This window comes from Ammospiza nelsoni, chromosome 20, assembly GCF_027579445.1.
Source record: "Ammospiza nelsoni isolate bAmmNel1 chromosome 20, bAmmNel1.pri, whole genome shotgun sequence".
Classification (NCBI taxonomy): domain Eukaryota; kingdom Metazoa; phylum Chordata; class Aves; order Passeriformes; family Passerellidae; genus Ammospiza; species Ammospiza nelsoni.
Genome location: NC_080652.1, coordinates 10,561,691 through 10,586,973, shown reverse-complemented (window position 1 = coordinate 10,586,973; position 25,283 = coordinate 10,561,691). Strand labels below are relative to the sequence as shown.

The 25,283-nt window shown below is 43.7% G+C and overlaps 2 protein-coding genes across 4 annotated transcripts in view; both read right to left on the bottom strand.

Annotated features, from left to right (window-relative positions):
• RABGAP1 (RAB GTPase activating protein 1) overlaps nucleotides 1–25,283 on the bottom strand; it is a 61,029-nt gene that overhangs the window by 28,185 nt on the left and 7,561 nt on the right. For 2 of the 3 annotated variants that reach the window (XM_059486225.1, XM_059486224.1), the window contains exons 3-13: nucleotides 21,711–21,942; nucleotides 21,061–21,265; nucleotides 20,361–20,535; nucleotides 19,941–20,098; nucleotides 19,604–19,714; nucleotides 18,922–18,988; nucleotides 17,877–17,979; nucleotides 16,514–16,683; nucleotides 13,765–13,939; nucleotides 13,058–13,151; nucleotides 10,233–10,383 (exon numbers count right to left, since the gene is read on the bottom strand). In XM_059486225.1, coding sequence (XP_059342208.1) covers nucleotides 10,233–10,383; nucleotides 13,058–13,151; nucleotides 13,765–13,939; nucleotides 16,514–16,683; nucleotides 17,877–17,979; nucleotides 18,922–18,988; nucleotides 19,604–19,714; nucleotides 19,941–20,098; nucleotides 20,361–20,535; nucleotides 21,061–21,265; nucleotides 21,711–21,942 — 1,641 coding nt within the window. Of the gene's footprint in view, nucleotides 1–10,232; nucleotides 10,384–13,057; nucleotides 13,152–13,764; nucleotides 13,940–16,513; nucleotides 16,684–17,876; nucleotides 17,980–18,921; nucleotides 18,989–19,603; nucleotides 19,715–19,940; nucleotides 20,099–20,360; nucleotides 20,536–21,060; nucleotides 21,266–21,710; nucleotides 21,943–25,283 lie in introns of those variants that run through there. The other variant, XM_059486226.1, reaches the window with a different exon arrangement.
• Nucleotides 1,368–3,891, bottom strand: GPR21 (G protein-coupled receptor 21). The gene is made up of 2 exons (XM_059486657.1): nucleotides 3,844–3,891; nucleotides 1,368–3,486 (listed from the first exon to the last, which is right to left on the bottom strand). Exon 2 carries the CDS (start codon nucleotides 3,116–3,118, stop codon nucleotides 2,072–2,074), a length of 1,047 nt encoding a protein of 348 aa, XP_059342640.1. The 5' UTR covers nucleotides 3,119–3,486; nucleotides 3,844–3,891; the 3' UTR covers nucleotides 1,368–2,071.

The window sequence follows — 25,283 nt, the reverse complement described above, 5'->3', positions numbered from 1 at the left end:
TGAAATAGCTGGAAGTTGATCAAGATGCCACTTAAATGCTTTGCCCCAGGACCCTCCAACAGAAGGAGGCAGCAGTAGCAGGAGGCTCTGCCCCATTCCCCCCTGAACAGGTACACTCACATCCAGGAGAGGAACTCAAGTGTACCAGCCCTGAGTGCTGACAAATGCATGCCATGCCAGGAATGCTTCATCCTGCTGCTCTCTCGCTCCTTCCCCATTTCCTCACTGGCAGCCCCACGAGACTGCACTGGAGCAAATGTGGATGGGCAGCAGGGCTGGGCTGTGGCAATCGTGGCATGTGATGGGGCAGAGAGAAGCTGCTATCCTCCAGGGCAAGGCAGAGAGGAGAGGCCAGGGCTCACAGCACACCAGAGAGGAGGGGGAGTCTGCAGGAGGGACAGGGCAGAGTATTAAAAATACAATCTTGATCTAGAACAACACAGACTTGAAACGATTTAACAAAAACAAAGCCTTCCCTTTGGCCAAGAGAATTACCCCAATTCCAAAAATATCACACTATTTTCCCTATCTTTTTTTTCATTCCCACTGTGACTAAGAGCACACCAGCTGTAGCAGAGGAGCTCAGGGAATTCCCCACTCAGCAGCCCAAGGCAGTGACGGGAAGCACAAGGAGGGGCACAGAGGGCAGATGGCTGGGGGCACAACCTCCTCTCAGAGCAGGAGAGACAGAGGGACAGCCCTGCACCAGGGACAGGGTGACACTGCAATCCACCACTACAGGAATACTTGGTTCACTTTCATTTCCAAAATGGCATAGTAAAAAGACCAGGATATTCTTTAGGAAAAACTCAACAACTTGAGGGCCGTTCTGCCTTCTTAACAGCATGACAGTACTCAAAACATTTAATCTAGGCTAGCTTGAACAAGCTGTGGTCAATGAGATTTGGTTCCTCAGATATTGCCTTTGTCTGACCAGTTAAATACGCTTTTGCCAGCAGGATTTAGCTCCTGCTATATTTGAACCATCTTTAATCCCATGAAGGCTAAAGAAAAATGTCTCTGATTTAGCTCTGTGCACTTATGAATAACTCAAATACTACAGTTAAATTTACAACATAGTTCCCTTAGCTGTTTAGAAGACAATTGTTTTCTTTCCTTTCCCCTTAAGTTCCAGTATGTAAAATATCAGAAGAATTTAGATTTAAAAAAAAAAAAAAAGGGGACATGTTATTTTTAAAGTTGTTCTTGAGAAAATTTCCACATACAAACCCGCGGCATTTCTCCACTGGTTTGAGAACAATTTTCACATGTTGGCATCATCCTTGAGTGGCTGCCACAACTCTGGTATCATAAAGCAACACGTATTTTCTCTTAGCTTATCAAAACACATTTTATTTAACTGCTAAATTTGGTCTGATCCAAGTTTTTCTTCTTACTTCACAACAAACAGGAAAACGCAGATGCCGCACTCAGATCCAAACATGCATCCTACCAGGGAAACGGGGCACGGGAGCCAGACCAGCCCTAGGAGTGAGCCTGCCCAGACCACAGCGCTGCACTCACGGCTCATTAACAGAGTTCACACTGAAATGTTCACATTGTTCACTCCTGTTCTACAAGTTCTGTCTAGGTAGCACTGAAAAACAAATTGTTTGGCCCCTTCTGTTCTGACGCTGGAACATTGTGTCAATATACTTTGGCATATATTAAAAAAAATCCCTGTAATATACCATAGACTGTGACATTTCCACTTCAGATCTATCATTTACATGTGAAGCACGAATCTCCAAAGAACCCAGTAAAGCTGTAAGAAAGACTACATTTTGCCGAAGCTCTCAGACACCCACTCCATTCAGTCACACCAGCTGGAGAGGTAAGTGTCAAGATACAGCTTTATTCTTTAAAATGAATGTGGAGGTGAAACTCCACAGCCTCCTCACAGCAATCATTTTTTAAAGTGAAACCACAACGCTGTGTACTCCTGATCCTTCTATGTCAGCAGCATTTCTCAGAAACCTTTTTGCAAATCTGGGTATCTTAAAATCGTATCTAAGTTATTTTGTAATCTACGCAATCGTCCCTGCACTTCCCAGTCCAGCTGATGGGCGTCCTAGACATGACATCCATTGGAAGATCTTTTGCTCCTAGAGGTAGAGGAGTCCTTAGCTACCCTCTGTCTAGCACACGAGGCACAAATGGCCCCCGAGAGACGCTTCAGCCCCTTCTGAAAGACACTGTTGGAGAGACTGTAAATGACACAGTTGCAGAAACTGTTGCTAATGGCAAGCCAAGTGGTCAAGAAGGACGCGACGCGGTTACTGTAGACGTTGGAGCTCTCCAGCAGGAAATAGATGATGTAGGGCAGCCAGAGGATGTAGAAGACACTGGTGATGCGGAAGAGGACCATGGCATAGCGCTTGTCCGGGCAGGGCTGGGCCTCGCCAGCCTCCCCGTCCTGCGAGCTGAAGCGCACGCGCCGCTCGTTGATCTCCTTGGTGTGCTGCTGGCAGATGCGGAAGATGTTGAAGTAGGTGAAGCAGACGATGAAAGCGGCCGGGGCGTAGAGCATCACCACAATGAAGAGGGTAAAATAGGGATCGGTGTTCCAGGAGTTGGCGCACCACTGGAACACGTCCCCGTGATATCCAGGCTTTCCCCAGTGAAAGGAGGGCAAGAAGACCAGGCAGGAGTAGAGCCAAATGGTCAAGATGCAGATCCGCAGCCTCCAGGGGGTAACCAGCGTGTTGTAGGTCAGGGGCTTCGTGATGGCGATGTATCTGTCAATGCTGATGCAGGCCAGGGAGGCCATGGAGACGCTCTTCAGCACTGATACCACATAACCAAAGATTTGGCAAACCAAGGACTCACTTAAAACAACAGGATAGTGCAGCAGAGACAAAGAAGGCACCAGACAGCTCACGCCCACCAGGAGGTCAGCATACGCCATAGTCTGGATGAAGTAGCTGGTGGTGTGGTGGTTCAGCAGAGGTGCACAGTGAAAGACAAATATCACAATAATGTTGCCCGAAATAATCAGCACCATGAGGAACACAATAATAACCACTTCCAGGAGGCAAAAATTGATGGTCTCCAAATAGCTAATGGCCAGGAGACAGAAGGGCCGGCCACTCTGGTTGCCAACCAAAGAGGAGTTCATCTTGAGCACTGCAGTGATCTCTCTACTTCATGCTCCTGCCTGCTGCCTGCAGCCACTCCAGGCAGCTGCTGTCATTGCGGCTGGTGCTGTGTGTGCAGCAATGTCAAAACCGGAGCTCCAGTCCCCAGGGCTGCTCCAGATGCTGCTGCTGTGCATTGTCTGCAGCACAATTCCCCTTTAAATCCGGCTCCCCGCCGCTGCCGCCGCACCGGGACCCAGCGGCAGGCATGTCAGCAACTTCCCCGGCGCACCGGAGAGGGCTGATACCGATGCCCTCCTGGGTGGGCTGCCGCGCCGAGGAGGGATGAGGGGCTGGGGGAAGAGGGAGAGGAACCTCCACCGAGTCAGGACGAGAGTCCTCCCAAAGGCTGACAGAGAGAAGGGGAAAGTGCTTTACAGAACCGCCTCTCCCCCGCGCTGCCACCTCCGCCGCTCCCCTCCTTCCCCACGCCCTGCTCAGCGCTCCCCGTCGGCCCCGGCTCCAGCCCCGCTCCCTCCCCACGCCCCGCCGGCGGCAGCGGAGGCGATGCCGCCTCCCCGGAGCCCCGGCAGCCGGGCGGGGGGATGCGCGGCGGGGAGGGCGGGGGTCCAGCCCTTCTCCGCTGGCTCCATTTTGCACGGCGCTTTTGTTCGCCGCCTCTCCCGGCCCCGCCGCCGCCGCCCCGGCCCCGCCGCCGCCCCCCGCCCGGCCCGGGGCCAGCCCGGCCCCGCCGCCCCGGCCCTACCTGCGGCGGGGGAACAAAAGCGCGGAGCATCCTCGGGCGGGCGGCGTGCGCTCCGGCCGCGGCGATGCGGAGCCGGGGGCGGGGAGGCGGGAGGAAGGGGAGGGAGGCGGCGGGAGCGCGGGGGAGGGCGCGGCGCGGCGGGGACCCGGCGGGGAGCGGGGCCGCAGCCCCGGCCCGGCGCGCAGGGAGCCGGGCAGCGCCGGCCGCAGCCCCGGCAAGGCGGGCTGGCGCTCCGGGGGCGCTCGGCGGGGCGGATCCACGCGCGGCCGGTGGCGGAGGGAGCCTCACCCGGCGCGACCCCGCAGCGCACGCGGGTCCCGGCCCTGGCGTGCCCGCGCCGCCGGTGCCGCAGGGACACACACCCAGCGCAGCCCGCTCCTCCTCCCGCACCCCGCACGGCGAGCGCCAGCCGTCCATCACCGCCCTGGATTCACGCGCTTCGTCGTCACTTAAAGGCTTTTCCATCTCAGCCCTTTGGGCGAAATACCTATTCTGGAATAAACGCGCCTTTCCCAGGTGTAGTGTGTGCCTCTCACAGGAGACACCTGAACCCAAGGGCAAAGCTGAGAACGATGTCCCACCATTAATCCAGATGCTGCTCCAGGTAGGCAGGAATCTCCCTCCATACACACAGACACACACAGAACGCAAAGGCACCGCTGTCTCTGACATCGGACACCAAAGCAGAAAACCCAGCGACATTCAAGCCAGCAAACACCAGAGAGATTCACAGCACAGCACTTAAACTTGTACTCACACCCTAAGTTAATACCATCTCACTATTTAACCAGAAAAACCTCTTTGAAGGCAGAGAGGCATAAGAAGGTATAGCCCTTGTTTATTGTTTGTCAAGAGCTTCAACTGACAGGCTGGAAAACACGTTCCCAGGTATGTGGGAGCTCATTCTCTGACCGCGACACCAGACTGCTCCACTGCCACCGCTTAGGGCAAGCCCTTGCCACAGGAATTTGTATTTGAATGGATCAAACCAGTAAAAAACTGGAGTGAAGTTCTTCGACAACCAAAATCATTTAGTCAGACATCAAACTGTGCAATTGGCATCCTTACAAGCTTAAGTCCACACTCTGAATTCAACCAATACCAACAAACCCAAGGGTTTGGTTAACCTAAGCTAAACATTGGTCATTCTGCGGAATACCTAACGGGAAATTAATTGTGGCCAAAGGAATAGATGTCAAAGCAATTGAGCCACAACTCTCGGGTTTTCAGCTGACCAGTAAGTACAAAAAGCATTTTATGATACACTTGTGTTGGCCAAAGATCTGTGCTGGGCAACAGCATGACTTGGCAGATTTTTAGTTAGTCTCATGCAAATGTCTGAAAACAAAAATTTGGGGGTTCTGCCCTATCTTTAACCTAAAAAAGATCTCTTTACTATTGTCCACCTTTTTTTTTTTTTAATTTATGATGTTTCTACTCATGGCAACTGAAGTACTAGAACTGTACCTAGGAAACATAAACTTTGAATTAAATTTAGGCCAGGGTATTGTGGATTTACAAAAAACAAGCTATGATTGAATTACTGCTGGAGAAATGATCTCCCATCTTTCCAAAGCAGAGAATGATTTACATACCAATTGATTCAAATAGCACTTCCGGATCCTTGGGCATGAGTAGACACATTCTAAACAGCCCCAAGAAAATGTACATTGATACATTGAACTTCCTATGTCAGATACATAAAAACAAGGTAGCAATGGAAATACTGAGCCCAACCAAAACCACCTCTGGTTGATGACATTTCTCCACAGAAAATGCACCATGAAATCAAAAACTCCCCAGTGTTCAGGTTTTTATGAAAAGCTCAATGCCCTTAGAGCCGAGGTATTTCTGTAGAAGAGCCACGTCTGTTTTTTCCTTTAACTGACATTCTATTGTTTCTCCAAAGCTGAGAGCAACGACTCCACTCAGTGCTCTTGCCAGCTCACTCCTGCTTGCTTACAACACCCAAACCAGCAACAGCTCCACGTCCTCCTGCCCCTGCAGCCAGCTGGGCAGGTGAGGCAAGCTGCAGCTGGAGGGTAACTGGGGTACAGGGTCTGCTCCCCAGCTCTCTGGCTGGGTGCACCACCAGCCCAGCACCAGAACCTCTCCTAAAGACACCCACATGTGTGGCTGAGGCGGCTGAGGTCAGTGAGACTGAAAATACTCTTGTGGTGTACAGACTTCTCCCACCTCATCTAAGGCAATGAAAAGTACTCCAGAAATTATTCAAAGTTACAATGACAACTCCTGGGAAAACTGCTGCTTGGAAAAGATAATTAAACTTTTATCACCATGTGATCAAAATTAATCAAAGAAGGAATCTCAAGGTTCAGGCACAGTGACAAGGATACGTCATTGTGCAGTGTGATGCACAGAGGCATGGTAGGTTCCATTTCAGCTGATTGTACACAGTCATAGCCCTCTGTCCTCCTGAAAATTCAATGTATTCTTTTTAATTTATAGGAACATATGGAAATATGACTGTGATATAAGTAGAAAATAAGCGTTAGCCACCCACAGCTAAGGTTCTGTCACATTTTATGCTGCTGCTGACAACACACTCAGTCAAACAACGGTAGTGACATTTTCATCTATTTCTTCATTAAAAACCAGCATCATTTGCAGCAAGACAGACAAGTATATTTGGTAGAACGTCTGTGTTCTATAATCCTCGTCTCATGGAGACAAAAAGGTGGGAAGATGAGAAAGTGGGTAGCAGGAGTTCTGCTATAAGAAAGACTGGAACAAATTAATCTCCTACCAGGCCTGGGATTTCTCCCAGAAATGGTGACCCTGGAGTAACATTGCAGGATACGCCTCCTGACACTGGACTATTACTTTTTATTTTATTTGTGCCACAAGATGTCCCTCTCACGTTGTAATTTTCTTAATATAGTGTATTTATCTGGCACAACAGTTCATGGCTTTTTCCTTTCAACATTACTTCCTCCCACACAGACCTATATCCAAAGCTTTTTATTTTCTCCTCCATATTGTAAATGTCAGGTTTTTAATGTTGATATTATGAAGAACTTCTCTACTGACAGATTCAGTAGTTGTATTAATTCTTTCTAAAACTTGTCTGTTGTGGCTGTTGTCTCCTTCACTTTGTATCATGTTTATTTCTCTTTTTTAGCCTGTCTGGCTCTCTTTACATGTTTTCTACTCAACAACACTTTCCATCCACCTATGCCTGTCCAGAACATGGAATATTGTTCCTGCAGGTGTCTGTGAACACCTGGAGTGAGTCTCTATGTGTCTTCTGCTACTTTTCAGTGGCTGGAAGGCTGAAGATTAACAGCCCTAACTGTGATTGCCAAAGTGCTACCAGGACCAGATGCCTCTTCCAGGGATTGTCTCGATCGTTTCACCTAGAGCTTGCTTTCTGTCCCCAGTAGGGACATGACCTTAATTCACTGGGCTGGCTTTCATCCACACTCCCCACCACCAGCATGGCAATCTGGAGCTGCTAAAAGCTTTATTATTGCACACAGATGGTGTGCAAATTCTCAAAAGTAATTTGTGGAAGTGCCATGATGGTGAAACTTCAACCTTCCCGCAATAACAAAAGCGCAGAGAACAAACCCCAGCCAGTGTGTGGCAAAGAAAACCAGAGCAAATAATTAATATATGCTGTCATGATGACTGGAACACAAAGAACACACCTTGAAACACAATTTCAATGCTATTTTTAAGTCATATTCAAGAAGAGAGCTAGACACAGCTCTCATGAATGGTAGAACACAACAGGAGACATTTCCTTTTCAATCCTTCAGTAGCCACTACTCAACAGTGGACAAAAAAACTGCTCTTTCAGGAATTAATTTGCAAAGGAAAGAAAAAAAACCAGAGATTACCTGAGCCTGCCCAGGAAAGCAACCACCAGAAGAAATACTGGGGTGCTGCATCCCACATCCTGTGCACAAGGGGAGAAAATCCCTGAAACAGGCCAGAAGGTTATGAAGGAGCTGTCACAGATCCTTATTAATTTGGGACTGTGCTGCTGCATGGGGTCAGGAAAAGCCTGGCAGAAATCAAATGCAGCTACAGGAACAGAGGGCAACATGAAGAGAGAAGGGGCACTGCATTATGAGCACAGGTTTCCTGCATCTCCTACTCACATTCCAGGGCACGGGTTTTACATGGACTCCCTGTGCTCCTGCACTACACCACAGCAGTTATTCTCACATAAACCCCCTTCAAGGCATGGTAATGCAAATAACTGCAGGCTTGCCAGAGAAGAATTGGCATTAGTGACATGCAAAACATGGCAAAGCATTACAAAGATGGGAAAGCAATGTAATATAATGGACCCTTGTCTTCATATAATTAGCAATTTTTTTCCCAGGAACATTTACTCCTATATATTGCTGCATACTGACTGTAACTGAGCTGCTATTTTAAGAGCAGTAAGAATTAGTCACATTGGAACTCCAAAATTATCACATTTCATGCCTAAGAAAAGCATGAAAAAAAATTTAAGGCCAAAGTGCAGCCCAGCTTTATTATATTCTTGGCTATAATACTTGACATAGACTATGTCCAAAGGGTCTGCAAACATTGTATTGCTGGACCCTGAATTCATGTTCTCCTCAGCCTCCCAAACAACCCTTGCATTTTTTGCCTGTTCTCTTCAGTACCTCCACACAGGCACTGAAAGATAACCCTGCTTAAAACCTTGCACTCCTTCCACTGCCTGCAGACTGAAGAAATCCCAATTCCCCTGTGAACCAAGCACACATTTCTGTGCTCAAACACCAACATCTGTCCCTTCCACAGGAACAGTCCCAGCCTGTTTCCGTATTTAAGTCACAACAAAACAAACAGCCATGGACGGCACTGGGCTAATATGGCACCTCCAGATTAGGGAGGTCAACAAAATTGTTATTTGCTGGAGCTGGTGTGCTGCTGATTTAGCACAGACCTCATGAAACCACAGCAGGGCCTGAAAATGGTCACCCAGGACCCATTCTCTCTAATTCCTTAATTAGCTTCTGTGCTGAACAAGCACTGCAGGCATAGCCAGTGCTCCTCAGCAGAACACAGGGCAGGGCCAGCCCACTCTCCCTTACACTTGCACTCCAGAAATGCTTCCAACACGAGATGCAGGTTACTTTCTTTGTCTCAGCCAAATGACAAGGAGTGGAAAGGTTTCACAGGTTTAAAAATGAAATGTTACACTATCCCCTCCCAGCTGACAAAGATAGTAGCAAACGTGTCACCAACTGTGCCACAAAGACATCATCTTTTGCATTCTGATACCAAAGCACTGAAACAGAGAAACAAGTGAGGCTGACAACTACTCACCAGGCAATTAAAATAACACAACAGGATAGCTGTGATCACTCCTTGCCAGAGCACTCAACCTCCACATTACTTATATGATTTATTCACCATAAAATCCATGTTACAGCTCTACAATGCATAAACCAGCATCAAGGAATTTGGATCAATTTTTTTCTATATTCACCAATTATATGAAAATACTTATTTTCATATACAGAACATTTTTAGCTTATTTAACATTATTCATTCACATTATGTAGGATCCCTCCTGGATGACTCCAGCAGAAACTGAGTTTAATTTCAGAAGCCCTCCTGCCCTCGGACTAAGGTCTTTAATTGCTCCTTGTGAATCCGTGCCATCAAAATATAGAGATACAAAGGCTGATTCACTTGTTTTGCTTTTTAACTGGTGAATAATTAATTTCTGTAATATTTGTACTTAAGCTGTATCATTAATAATTTCTAATACAGTCCTTCTAGACTTGCATGTTTGATGAAAGCAATAAAATCCAATGTAGCTATACAGATAATGGTCAAATCCAAATTAACACATCCGTTTTCTGGATAAAGAAGGTGACATTTCATTTTGTGACCCATTCATTGCTTGAACCTTGAGAACCACTGAGTGATGTCTTTACAAACGATTCTTACATCCTTTTCCTACCTTACTGGAGTCAGCATTCAAATGAGAAGTCACAAAACTGCTGTCCAATGCAAAAACATCCACATTGTTCTGTTTTCTTTCTACCAAAAAAGGCTGCAATTTCTACTAGTGTTGGATTTTTAGCATAAACACTGAGACAACACAACAAAATTCAGCTTCCATTCAGAAAAGCCAAACAAGCAAAGAAAATTAATCTGTCCATTATGAAAGCAATTAATAGGATATTTCTTTTTTACAAAAACAGAGCTATAAAAGGAAAGCAGTGTAATGCCACCAGCAGCTCTGTAGGGTTTTTGTTGGAGGATTGAATCACAGTCACTCGTTGGTACAGCCAGGTACACTCAGGGACCCTGAGGCAAGAGCATGCCTGAAGCCACTGCATTCCCACTCTCTGAGAAATGGGAGGAAAAGAGCTGAAAAAAAGGCACGGTACCTTTGTGATGAGGATCCTGTACTTCTCCACCAGGTGGTCGTTGTTGTGACACCCTGCCAGCAGCTGCCACACCTCGCCCCGCAGCGCCTCGGGGACGCCGCTCCGCACCAGCGCCGACAGCGTCTTGGGCCGCACGCTCAGGTTCAGGTGCCTGCAGGGAGGGCTCGGTTACTGCCCCACAGCCACAGGAACCGGCTGGAACAGCACTCACAGCACCCTGCCACGCGCTCCACATCTCCACGCGAAATTCAAGTTCATTTGGAGCACTACTTCCCAAACTATTTTCTTGACTCTCATTAAACTTATATACATATAGCATTCAACAAACCAGAGCACTCCATTAAATGCTGCAGGACAGAGGTCACAGCCTGTAAATTCCAAGTTCAAACCACCCCAAAATGAGCAGTGTGCATGAGTCTCCTAGCAGGAGGTGACCCTCTCAGGGAGGGAGGGACAGAGGAGTCAGAGCTCTGGGAATCACCTCTCGTGGTTCTCCAACTCCCCCCTGCATTAGGGCAGCCTCACTGCACCAGCCAGCCCCAGCTGAACAGCTCCTTCCAGCGAGACCACTGACAGCTCATAAATTACAGCACTGCAAGCTGTAAAAACTAAACCTACTTATAATTTATGCACTTACAGCACGTCAAGCTGAACAGCTCATTTGTGGCTTATATATAAAAATCCCCAAAAGACACACATCTTTAAATCACAGAAATTACTATTTTTCAGCAGTTACTAAAAAACAAACTTCTGGATAAAATGATCAAGAGAACTGACAGACAAAGCCAGGCAGAAAGATGAACTCGTGTCACATCATCTGCATTATGTTCTTAATAAACTGGCATTTATTAATGTTTGTAACAGTCTAACAGATACATGGATAATAATTTCACACAGACTGGGATTCCCTATGGCCTTTCTCCAGTCTACAGTGTTCTGACACAATAATCTAGAGACTAACAAGGCAGACATTTAAATCACTATTTATTGCACAGAACTCGGGACCATCATGTCCTCCTTCACCGTGCTTTCTCTAAAAGAAATTAACTAAAATAAAAATAATATTTATAAAGTAATTACATTTATATCAATGTCACTATAGACATATCTTTATAGAGCATTTATTATGCCTTTATAATATGTAAGTATATTTATATAAAATACTTCCTATATACAAAGTATTTCTGTAAAGGCCTATAAAACTGATTTGCCTTACTCTCAGATCAGAGCAAGTACAGCAGTAGTTCCAATGAACACAGTCATGAAGGCTGTACTGGATTCTTCCCAACTATGTTTGAAATGAGAAAATTGTGTGACTCAGCAGTTATGAAACATCAGCCAAATATTCTTTGGTATCACAAAATACCAAATATTTAATTACTATACAAATCTAATTACACAATTCTAAAAAACTAGCATGAAACTACCTGAAGTCTGATTTTTATGGTTTTCAATCCTCTTATGTTAAAAGCTGGGGGATCATTGCTTCCAAATACACGTTTTTAGTTAAAAAGGAAAGCCCTTTAACACATATTAAAGCTGTTGCCAGCATTAGCACAGAAGCATTTCATATCCTCTTAGAGCTGCCAAAACATTTCCAATGGGAGTCAGGTGGCTTAATTATCTCCGAGCCCTTGGAAGAATTACAAAAAAATTCAAGTTGAAAGAAACTTTCTCACAGCAGCAGATGCAGAGAGCTCATGTGGGAAAGATGTTTCTCCAAATCTAGGAGAGGGAAAAGGGATCATACATCATTTTACCACAGTCTTCCTCTGCTACAAATGTGTCCACTTAGTGCAAAACCAAAGAGGAAGGAAAACAACTTGTTCAAATAAGCAATAACTGCAGAAAATACTAAACAGTTATAATCTTAATTTAAAGAGATTCCTGTCTAAGTGGTCACGTCAATACTTTTTCTCATCTAAGCTGCATGACTGACTCCAATCTCTGCTGTCCCACTCCTTAGATCCAGGAGTTTGACTTGCTGTCCAGCCCCTGCCCTGCTCTCATTGACTTCAGGAAGCAAAAGGCCACAATTAAAGCTGCAATTAAAGAGTCAAAATGAAGCCTGTTTGAGCTCAGTCTCATGCTGCCCATCACCCTCTTTGTGGGGAAAAAATAAAACCTGACAAAACCCCTGAATTTTACAACAGTCAGCATTTCTTTGGAACTGCTCAGGCTACTTCAAGATGAATAAAACAATCCCTCACCAAAGGAGGATTGTGTTGCATTAGCAATTGGACTGTCAAGAAACACTCTTCTTGTACACTGACATTTTCCAGGGAAAAACAGCAGAGCTCATGTACTTCCTTCTTGGCACGCTCTGGAGCCTTCCTTTAGATAAGGGAGCAAAAACATCTTCTCTATCCAAGTCCAAACCTCCCATTTCTTAAGCTACAGTCACTAAGATATGACAGCTGCAGGAAAAACTGGCTGTGAACTCAGTCAGAATTACAAAGAGGAATGGAAGTGATCTGTGCAGAACAGACAAAGCAAGAGCTGCATTTTCTCTACATTACTTAGTTTAGGTTTTCCTTTAATAAAATCCCAAGGAACCTGAAGAGAAGTAGAGTTTTAAGGCAGAAACAACTAAAGACACACCATAAGTGAATTTCTGTACATTAAGCATGCACTCAAAAATTAAAATATTTATACCACCTCTAAAGAAATCAGAAAATATCAAGGCAGAGAATAAGGGACAGAGAACTAAACCCAAACTAATCTTACATCAAACAGCCTCTGGAAATAAAAACTCCAAGCAGAAGGAGCAATCACAATGAGAAGATTCAGAACTGTAATTTTCAGAATGTGATTTTGCCACTTACCACTTGGACAGCAGCTCTCCCCACGTTTCAAGAATTTTTTCTGCACACTCTTTGGAAACATCTCCAGAACCACTTAAGAGTGGTTCATCATTGTCTGCCAAGAGAACAGAAGGGACACTTCAGCCAAGGCCACATGGAAGGCCAGCAGGAAAAGTGGAAAAGCAGAAACCCAAGTTATCTCCATTTCATCTTTGTAATGCCAGATGTTTCTATACTCAGAGTGGTTGTGGTTTGCTTAAAAATTTTTTTTAAAAATAGAAGTTCTTGAAAATGCATTAAGTTCCAAGCTGGGCAGGTCCTGGTACTGTTTCATCTCTCCCAGACGTCTGACTCTCCACTAAAACACTGTCTGCTGACACTTCCAAATAACACCAGCTTCTCCTTCTGCTCTCAAACCTGCTCACAGCTGCTCAGGGAGGGGCAGAAGCCACATGATAATCCCCAGATTTTAGGAGCCCTTTTTCACATTGTCCCAAATACAGGACACAGGAGGCCTGGGCTGAGAAAAGCAGGGACACTGAAGTGCCAGAGGAGGGAGAGGCTGACCAGGAATGCCAGGACACTGACTATGGGATCTTGCAGTATTCCAGCAATAAAGAACCGCTCAATCAGGCAGATTCTGACTGGAAGGGATTCTACATCTTTTATAACCACATTATTCACCAACTGCCCTTTCTCAAAGTCCACAAAGCACAGGAGCTTCTTACCTTCCTCCTCATCATCCTCTGGAGGCGATGGGATCATGGAGCCCTGCGAGCCCGACTGGGGCAGGCGCAGGGAGGGGCTGGCTGTGGTTTTCCTCCTCTCCCTCTCAGATTCACTCTCCAGGCACACAACCTCATACAGAGTGTCAGAGTTGTTCTTCCTGTCCTTCTGCTTTATCTAGGAAACAAGGTTCATTCCACTGAGGAAGACACACAAATGCCACATCACTTCCTAAGGCTCTGCCTTCTCTTTCCAGACCAGGAGAGCTGAGGAACAACTTCCATCCCGTTCTACAGTGAGGAATGTTCACACCTGGGACACACTTAATGCCAGGGGCAGGCTCTTAGTGCTCCCTGAAACCTGCTGGGAGCATGCTGCACCCACAGGCACAGTGTCTGCCACAGGCACAACGGGCACTTGGATCTGCCATCCACAGGGAGATCATCTTTCCAACCATCAATGAACTGGACACAAATGCACTGAACGTTTAAAGTTATAAATGCATCTGTGGTCTAAGAGATGAAGGTTCCTCAGCAACTATATGAAATATGCAGCAACTTTGCCTTTATTCAAACAGTAGTGAAAATTGAAAATTGAAAGCAAAAACTTAAAAATTATGTCAAATTCTTCTTCAAAGAGAATTTATAAAATGAGTTAAAATAGAAAAGGTTTCTGGGAATACTGATGGTGGCAAAAGTAGTCTTAAAACTTTGTTCATATTTATTTGAACAAGATGAGATGAGCTTTAAGGTCCCTTCCAAACCAAACCAGTCTGGGATTCCATGACTTTCCCACAGTAATGGTCTTTAGCAAAGCTTCCAACTCTGTGCATACATTGCTGCAGGAACACAAATTACTGAGTTCCAAAGCCTACTCTGTGACCCTGTTTCTCCATAATTTTCAATGCTTTGGTACCTTCCTTTCCTTCAAAGAACGATTTTTCTTTGTGAAGCAGTTCTAAAATTTTAATACATTTTAAGGACTTGGAATTTTTTTTTCCTAAATGAGTAAAAATAGAAAGCAGAGAAGAGAAGGTGAAGAAAAGAGTGAAATAAAATTCATAATTATACTCCACACTAAGCGCCCTGTGCTCAATTTTATTCTTTGGAGCATTAAAAATGAAGAGAAATACTTCAAAACTAAAAATTATTAAATCACTAAATGCAATCAGAACAAATAAAATCCCTCTGCTTTCACCATTTCCGAATAAAGAAACACTGCCAAAGCAAGATAAGCCAATTCTACACAGATGTACTTTTAATAGGCTAATCATGACTCCACAGAAACAGGTTTCCCTTCCAGGCTTATCAGGCAGTACATTCTATATTTGTTGCTTCCACTACGAGTTTTGATAATCCTCCATTAGTAAACACTGCAAGTTGGATAACCTGACAGTGTCTGTGGAAAAAGAGAATTGGCCAAGATAAGTCACAATGTCTGTGAATTTGGTAAGACAAAAGATCCAGAATTAGCTCAGTAAGATAAGCTTCCTCTAAACTGCCAAACAGAAAAGGCACCTTTTGGAGGCTGTAGAATATTTATAGCCCAACAGCCTCTACATGCTCCACCTCAAAAATATTCTAAATAAAAAGGCTGAGCTCATCCATTAAGAATTTTTCCACCTTAAACTTTGAAGGATAGGGGTTTTTCTTTACATAGAAAAAGAATCCTTGGTGAACTTCATCTTTGTTACTACCCAGATGCATTCTTTGTTAGCACTTAAAGGCAAGTGTAAAAAGAATGAAGAAAAGCCTCTTGCTTAACTCAAAACCTCTTCAAATAAGAACACTTATCATGAAATTAGGACTCCAACACTGCTTTCTTTTTGGGCTGCACCCAGAATTGCTAAGCCTTGAGAGAGCACGTACATCCACATTGTTATTTGCTTTTATACATTTCCAGTTCTTTAAACAGGACTTTCATTTCAGAACAATAGTTTCTAGAGCAGAAGAATAGCAGCTATTTCAAGTACATGATCTCTTCAGTGACTTGGACCTTCAACTTACCAGCCTTATTTTGAGACTAAGTTATTGCCTTGTACTGTTATTAGGAATATCCTGGACAGAAATAATCCTTCCATTTTTAGGAGATGGGTAAAAAAGTAAGTTGGAAAAAACAGTAAAATTTTTTTAACAAGTTCTAGGGATTTTTTGTGGTTGCTTGGATTTTTTTCCCCAGGGCAAACTTGGGGTATGTGTGAAATCTCTGTTTCCAACCATGCAGAAGGGGAAAATAGACTTTGACAAAAAATAATTTCCTTTGGAATTTCATGTGGATGTTCGCTCATCTAAAGAAGAAATGTTCAATTTGCATGATAAAATAAGTTTAGGGATCTATCAGATGCCATGTCACCAGGATTACAGCAAGGACTTTTCTCTTAACCCTTAATTTTACACAATTATTCCTCCATACCCTTATGGCAGCAAGTCTCAGCATAGCCCCAGTTTGCAGATAAATCCTCCATTCCTTTCTGTGGTTTGGCTGGAAAATCCATAACCCTCTCTGTAACCTCGCAGACTCAAAGCTATCAAAAAAGCTATTTCAGGCTCTTTATGGGAACTGCAGATAGCCAGCAACAATCAGTACAATAAAGGGTAGCTTTTCTCAAAGTAAAGTTCATTTATTTTACCTCTTTGAATCAGGAGGAAAATGTTGCATTATGAACATTATATCAGTAAAGGTTTTAGCAATCATAGGGAGAAACAGCCTATTAATTGTCAATTTTATTTCTTTATTTTTTAACACAATTACCTGTTTCAATTTTAAGAAGAAATTTTCAGTTGAGCTCCGTTTGCTGAAGGGCCAGAACAGCCTCTCATTAGGTGAGCAAACTCTGACTTTTGTCTCCAGAATGAATCGAACGGGCTCCTGCACCTCAGTTATGACCAAATCCACAGCAGTGGTCATGAACAACACTTTATCTAGAGAGAGAAAATGAAGCCACAATGTGAAAAGAAACATTTCAAATAAAATATTCCATAACCCCTTTCCCAGCAATATGGAAGAACAAAGGAAACTTTCCTTTTCAGAATCGATTTTCCACCAATATTTAACATCTCAAAACCCTACAAGTTTCAAAATAGGAAAACTGGATCACTATGCACTATTCACCAGAGAGTAAGGAAACTGCAGCCTTCAAGCCAAGAAAATGATCTTGTTAAAGAGAATAAAAATTCTGCTTTTTCAAATCCCTCTGAAATTGTATCCAAAACCTTCTTTAAACATTATAGAGGATCTGTGCATTTAACTGCATAGTGCACACCTCTTGCCATCCAGCCTAATTACACTTCAATTCTTTTTTGGTTTTAGCAGTTACTTAAGTGTTTAATACCATGATATTAAAGGCATTTAAGACCATGTCAGCTGTGACGTTCCAAAAATTGCCTACACACTCTGATGTTCCAACAGGAGGCAACAGGGCTCAGTGACCCAGGAGATGTCTCTGGCAGAGAATGATAAATTGTGTCCTTCAGGCAGGATGGCATCCACTCCAGCACCAGACTGTGCCCAGCAGCTTTTTCATGACTTTGCCCAGTCAATTCCCATTAACTTCCCAACCTCTGGCACACAACAGTGACAGGAGATTGAAAAGATGATAATTCAGCTGACATCTTCAAAGAAGTAATGACATTCTCTTCCAGGACTCGAGAGAGCAGTGCAACATCAGCTATTTTTGGAAGACACTTGGATTGGTTTGCTTTCATTTTCACAGGTATGGGAATCCTTCTGTTTAATTAAACACTTGGGTTTGGAAAAATTTGAACTGACCACAAGACACTGAGCAAAGCAAGTGCCTGCAAAACTCATTTAGTGCAATTCTCAATGGGATTCTTGAAAAGGTCCAGTGGTGCACAGAGCACCTGCATCCTGCCCCACACCTGCAGAGTCTCCTACAAGGACACAGTTCCTACAACATATTACTGAACATTGCTTGCCTTTGTCTTTTTGTTTGTTTTTTTTTTTAATTTCACGTGGCATTTAGCACTCTACTTTCTGAGAACATATCCTATTCTGTGAAAGTCTTTTGTGGGATTCTTCTGAAAAGATAAATCATCCAATGCCCACTATGGAAGTAATTTCCCTGCCTAGGGATAACACCTGGCAACATTCATACCTTTTGGTGTTTCTTCATTTACAAACTGGAAGTGTGGAGACTTTTGATTCCAGCTCCCAGTGATCACGTATGATTTCCCATCAGAACTTTTACCCATGGACTCCTGGAAACAAGGTAAGTTTATGTTTTGTTTTTTTTAATAAAGAAGTTTCTACATTATGTAGCACCAGCCCTGTGAAAGAGCTACTGCACTGGCAAGGAAAGGGCAAGTCCATGTGACAGAGTCTGCAGCAGAGATCATCTCTGAAAGAAATAGCAGAGTTCCCCTGCAATCCTTGGTGTCCATGCTGATAACACGGAAAGGCCAATTATTATTAATTATTCTATTAATACACAGCATAATCAGTCATTTTGGAGGTGGCCATTGAACAGCAGCTTTCAGTTTACAGAGGTGTGGATGAGAACACAATACATGTTATCGAGTCACTAAGAACCAAACCAATATTTTATCTAATGCTCAGTTTGTCTGTCTTCCCAACAATCTCATTTTCTGGGCAATCCAAAGCCTGGCAGAAAACAAAATTATTCATGTAGTATTAAACCTTTTTGAGTAGTCACTCTGTACTGCATAAATACTAGCAAATTTGTTGTCACTTCAGCCTTGTGAAGTCAAATGATCCCTATCATTACTCTATAGAGAAAAGTGAGTCACAAGCACCCACTAGTTCTGTGTTACACTGGAAGCCTCTCAGGCCTCAATTCTCACACTGATAACTAAGCTGTAAAACTTTGCATGTTCAAAGCACAGCACTTTAATATTCAGGATATCTAAAAATAAGGTTCCATGTTTCTTATTTCTGGCCTCTGAATGAGAACAGTCATGACTGACTGTAAAACTGGGCAAGTCCCCTGACCAAGCACCAGGTCACGTCTAACTGAGCAGCAGAGGCAGGGATTGAACTCAACTGCCCAGAGCCACACCCTCAGCAGTGGAACCTACACCATCAACTCCCATCAACAACTGCAGAAGTGTTCCCTGTCCATCCTGACATCATGCACAATCATAACCCAAGTTCTTACTGAGTTTTGTTAAAAAGATCCTTACCAAATCCAGAAGGTGCATGTCGCCACTCCGAACGTCTTTCCCACGGCTAAGGAGAAGGCCAAAACATCTGCAAAGCCAGGCAAAAAATGTAACTGCAAAACTTGGACATGCTCATCAACAAACCATTAACATTTCTTATCTAAGTATCTGCTGTCATACATCACAAACAGCCCATGAATCCACTGACAAACATCAACAAACCTTGACATTTGAACGCAGCATCAAGCACATCCAGCAAAACAATGTCAAGCCAACATCAAAAACGTCGAGCAAGATTTCAGGATCACATTTACAAGATGATTTTACCCAGTTTATAGCCTGGAAATTGTTCCATTACCTTTGTTTTACAGAACAGTCTAATAAAGTCACTGCTAACAAGGGTTCCTTATACCACAACAACACTTGGCCTGCAGTCTTCTGCCCTTCCTTTGGTGGCTTTTTTTTGGGTTTTTTAGACATATTTGCATAGAATTTACCCTTCAGTAGGGACAAGGATCAGATGAAACAAAAGGACCTCTTTTATGATTTCATTTTGGCCTTTTCAGAGACATTTTTGGCCCACACAGGTATGTCCCACTTCATCCTCAAGAGAAGTATGGCACTAAATCACAGAATAATTACTAACCTGCTCCCTCAGAGGCAAAATACAGATAAAGAGTCTTTTAAAAGTTGATGACATTACCTTTCAATAGCAAGTTCTTTATTCGTTGTCTGTTGCACATAAATCACAATCTTCTTATCAATCCCTTGGCGGAGCTTGAAGCATTGCCTGTCCTTGTCTTTGGGAACTGCACTGTTATTCATATCAGGAAAGAAAAAAATGAATTCTCAATTTAGCTGCATTCCTTGCATACAGCAAACCCAGCATCAGACACTGCTGCAGCTCCTTACACCTGGGATTCATTTAAACTAGAACAGGAAACTCTCAAAAAGGGAATTCAGGGACCACCTCAGCCTCACACTCTCTATTCACTCACTTTCCAACAGAATCATATGCTGCACAAAAGAAGAATCTCTACCTGAAATAACCTTTCCCATCATCCTCTTTGATTTCCAGAGACACGGAGAAGGTGAAGATGTCGCTGTCAGGAGTCTGGGGGGTGGCAGTGGCTGAGAGCGGGGTCTGTTTGGCAGAGCGCCGGAAGGCAGTGGCAAAGCTGTACAGGATTCGGCTCACCTGCAGCCAGAGTGACAAACAGCAGCTGAAACCACCCCGCATTTTCACTAATGCACAACAAATTGTATGAAAATAATTCCATTTTAGCATCTAATTAACTTTTTCTGCACTTCTTAGGATAAACTGTTAACTGTGCATTCTTATCCCATAACTAAGGTTTGCTGATGGATGAATTACATTACTTAAGTGCCTGAAAAACTTCCTGTAAATTTCATAACATTTACATGTACGTAATATCATTTGACAAAAAGCTTGCACTTACAGCCTCTTGGATTTCACATCGGAAGACATGAATCCTGAAGAGTTCTGCATTGTAGTGGCTTTCAGTGAAAGCAAAGCAATCACTTTCAGGGGTCCCATCATGCCCTCGTACACAGAAAAGGATTTTATAGATTGGATAATTTGCTATTTCTGTGTTTGTCTGAGGATCTAAAAGTCTGTTAAAATAGAGAGAGGGGAAAAAAAGCGAGCTCGCACCTTTAGAAGAATTATTTCAGCCAGACATAACTTGCAAGCTTTAACAATTTCATACCTCCTAGAGAAGTACACCACAAAAGCTAGATCCTGTCATTTACTGCAAAGCATGACCACCATAATGATGTTTAAATTGAGCAACACAAAAACATACAATGCCACAAATGTTTCCACCAATAATTTCCCCACCTCTGTCAGGCCTTGTGTATCAGACATTTTCCAAACTACTTTCCAGGCTATTTCCAAAGTGTTCGTCAATAACCAATCCCACTATGGCTTTGGTGATAGCTTGGATGATCACAGTACATTTTGGTAGAATGTTTGGTAAACAAATTCAAAGGACTCCTTTACACAGATGTCTGTAAAACCCACTTCTCCCACTAAAGAAAATCCAAGCTGCTCAAGTCTCCTGCAGGTAAACCATCAGCTTGTTTGCTTTCCAAAGGAGCCAAGCTGAAGGCAGAGCCCCAGAGCAGCGAGCCCCGTACCTCACGGTCCCTTCAGAGACGTTGGGCACGGACAGGGTGACGTCCAGGGAGATCTGGCACTGGCCCCGCAGGATGGACATCATGCGCAGCGCCTCCACCTCGCTGCGCGGCGCGTTCACCGAGGCACAGCCCAGGTAGGTCAGCTTGCTGAACACCACGCTGTCCTCGTCTGTCACAGGAGTGAAGGGGCTCAAATCCTCACAGTCTAGGGCAGCACAGCAGGGGGAACGTCAGAAACAAGGCAGGGCACGGCAAGGGAAGTGTCAGACACTGCTGCTGACACTGACTCTCAGACACTGGCTGCCCACTGAATAACGAGACAAGAGAGGCTGAGAACAGAAAAGCCAGGCCAGGTCAAAACACTATAGGAAAGCCCTGTACTTGTATTTTATACAGCCAGGCAAGTAAGTTCAATATTTGTGCACACATCTCAGGGCTGGTATAGCAGTGTTTTCAGAATACAGGACAGTTCAGCAGATATTAACTCCTGCATCACATACATAACCTGGAATTTACTGCACTAAGTGATTATAATGTGAGACATGGGGAAAGGCTACTGGCCACATGTGTACCTAAATTCTCTTTACTTTCCCCACAAAAAACAAGTTCATAAGATACTACCAGATATTCCTCCCCTTTTTTTTTCTAACCTCCTTGGGATGGTTTCACTGGCAAGCTCATTTCTGGTTTCTGGAGTCCTGCCACCGACACTGGGTTAATGGTAGAGGATGCTGACGCTTCAAGGACAACAGGTTCTTCCCCATCTCCTCCAGTTCTGACTTCTCCAAGGTCCCGGTCACTGCCCTGATCCTCCATGGGTGGATCCATCAGCACGTCTTCCAGCTCCCGCTGCAGTTGCTGCTCACTTCCATTCCCCACAATCTGAGAGTCACAGAGTTGGGACACAAAAAAGAAGAAAAGACTGTTCAAACAACAAAAAACACCCCTCAGGCACCGGGTCATTCATATTGCTTTTTATTTACCAGTCAAAGCAGCAGTCAACAAATTTAACACAGTTACAACCATAAACACAAACTGCAGGGTGCAAGCGCTCACCAGCATGGATTATATCCTCCCTGCTCTAACAAATCTACAAGCTCAAAGCAGGAATTTTCTAGCACTAGAAATAGCGGGGAGATTACTTTTAAACCAGTCTTTAATCACTAACTACAAATACTACCTTTGACAGAGAAACTTACAGATGTCCACAGTATGGGCTATAACAATTCTCAGATTAACACCAGAAAGGGATAAATGTAATTAAATATGTTATGTGCTTTATGGGCAAGATAGAAAGGTTTCACAGGAAGAGAAGCATCTGGAACAAGATTATGCCATCATGCTGAGGAGAACAGCTTTGCTTTGTTTCCCAACGCTCAGCTGCAGTCTGACTTTGAGCTCATTGAAGTCAACATGAAAGCATGAAGCCCCCTCAACAGTGTGAAATAAGGTCCTGAAGTGGAAAGGGAATGAAGGCATTCATTTCAGGAAGCTCTCAGATACTGGTTCTAAGGAAACTCTGTCCACTTCTCTGCAGTTAATAGGGAAGTGACTGAATTTGCAGAGTATTTACCAGATGCCATCAGCAAATGACACTTGCTTCTAACACTTCTGCAGCTGCTGCTGGTTATTCCTGCTGACACCAAAACTCAACCTAGGAGCACTTCCATATTCTCACCTCTCTGTAAACTCACTGACCAGCTACTAAAAACCAAACTATTCAACTAGCACAAAAAATAATAATCTAGTGACTGTTTTGACACAGAATCTAAACAATAAGAGACATTTATGCTCTTGAAATTGCCACAAACAGAATGTCACTTTTTGTACAGATTAAAATACACTCCTGTGCTGTGATCACCTGCCAGGAGCAGGACAGCGTAACTGCCTTGCTCAGCTGTACACCCACAGGGGGAGGCAGCTGTAACCTGCAACTAGTCACAGAAATCCACATATTGCCATTTTTCTCCCAACAATTTTAGTATTAATTTCCGTGATTCATTGTGGAAAAATCTTGCACAAGCATGGGGTCATCAAAGGCAGAAGGCTTTCAAGCATCATGTTTATTATTCAAGTCTTTGCATACAATCATCAGAAAGATGATGATGGATGATGATGATGATGGAAGATGCACCATGTTCCTTTACTGTATGGAGTTTATATGTTTTGCAACAAAATAGAATTAATTAATTATAGTGTCCTGTCAGTCCCTTCAAAGGCTATATATCAAAAAACCTAGAGTAACTTCTAGTTTACAGAGCCTGTTCTCTATGAAACCTGAAGTTAAAATTCATTCTGGTAAAAAACTGCATCTGATACAGCTTTCCTCACAGTCAACAGACTTTGGTTTGGGAAAGGAAGGTGAAAAATTCATATCCAGTGAGAACTACATGTTGTATTGGTATTAATATAACATGCACATGAAAAATGTTCTATTCTATCAAGATTAAAAGCCAAAAAATCTGAACTGCAATCTACTCTATTTGGTAAAATAATCAGTATGAATAACATATCTAGATGTTACATCTATAAAACATGATCTTGAAAATAAAATTTCCCAAAAATAGTAGTGACAGGTAAAACACAAATTCAAGTTGTTTACAGAAAATAGGCATGTAAAAATAAAAAACCCATCTCATAGATATTCTAAAACATCATCATCAAAACCGCATATAAAAAGCAATTTTAACTAATTTCTGCAAGAAAGCTTTCCTTCTTAGCCCAGACTACCCTCAAAAAGAATTTTAAAAGGCACAGTAACCACACTTCTGGACTAGAAGAGCCCTGCTGTTCTCATAGCCCCAAAAATTAAGTGCAACAAACCAGCTGCCTGCACACCGAGGCCTAAAACACAAACCAAGGTTAACTTCACATCAACTAAAGGTTCTTATGCACCCATTTGGATTCCCCACATCAGGGGAACAGGGCACACAAAGGTGTAAATGTGCCTGAAACCCAACCCCAACTACAGCCCCAAAACCAGAGCCAGCCTGGCAGAACCAAGGGCAGGAGGGAACAGTAACAGCTGCACCTGAGCAGGGCTTGAGGCTGAGCAAAGAAACCGCTGCCCTGACCATGGCTCTGTCCATTTCTCACTGAACTCAAAACTGATTTTACTTCATCTTTAACTAAGGTTAAGTAGGAGGGACTTCTACTTAAGTAGAAGTAGAAATTTGCTACTTGGAGGTAGGAAACTTCCCTTAGCACACCAGGGGATTTATCAGAACTGTGATTTATTCCCCTCTCCTGACGCATGTGCTGCCACCTCTGCTGGGAGCGGTCTCGCTGTGCCGGGCAGCTCAGAACTCCTGCTCCACACTGTGCTCCAGCAGCAAAGCTTTCCTAAACCCAGCCCAGTCCCACTGCCAGTGGGCACGAGCAGACACAGGAACAACACTAGAAAGCAGAGACAGCAGGCAAACTGTATTTCTTGTTTAAGACAGAAAATTGCCATTAATCACTCAGATTGCAGCCAATAACCAACAGCACATGCTCTCCACACTGGAATACTGAAAGGTTCAAGGTGAATCACTTTGTTCAAGGCTTGTGCTCAGTCCAGGCTCCAAATTCATAAAGAAGCTTAAGACCTGCAAAGCTCTGTGGCATTCAGTGCCAAACTAGAGAACATCATAATTTAATTTTACAACTGATGATCAGGAGGCAGCAGAGCTCATGTTCTTCCTTCCTCATCAAGAGAAACAGCACACCTGCAGCCAGCATTTCATAAACCACTTTGGAGGCAAACAGTGATACAAATAGCTCCCATGTGGAGTAAGAACTGTTGCAGACTATGACATTTCATGCCTCCAAATTTTCGTTGGGGATAACAGGATGGAACAGAGAAGCTGGTTGACTTAAGTCTTCTGGGCTCTCAAACGATGCTTCAGGAGCTGATTACAGACACTGCCACAGAAGCATTCTCAAGGTAAGTACCACTGTGAGACTACTCCGAATTCCTAAGTATTGATGCTGATCCTGATCTTGATGCTGCTGGTATTTGCAGCATTAAGAAAGACAAGCATGAGGCCACAGCCTTACAGCAAGTTTCACAGATCACCAGGCTCCATGCTCAAGAAATGTTCATGTTTTTTAGACTATTCTATGATGCAAAGTGACACCTTCTACAATCACCATAAAACGTACATGAACTTTTTTGCCAGATTAAGCAAAAGATCAGTTTTGAGACTCTTAACTGACAGAATTTATTTGAAGTCTTAAGCAAG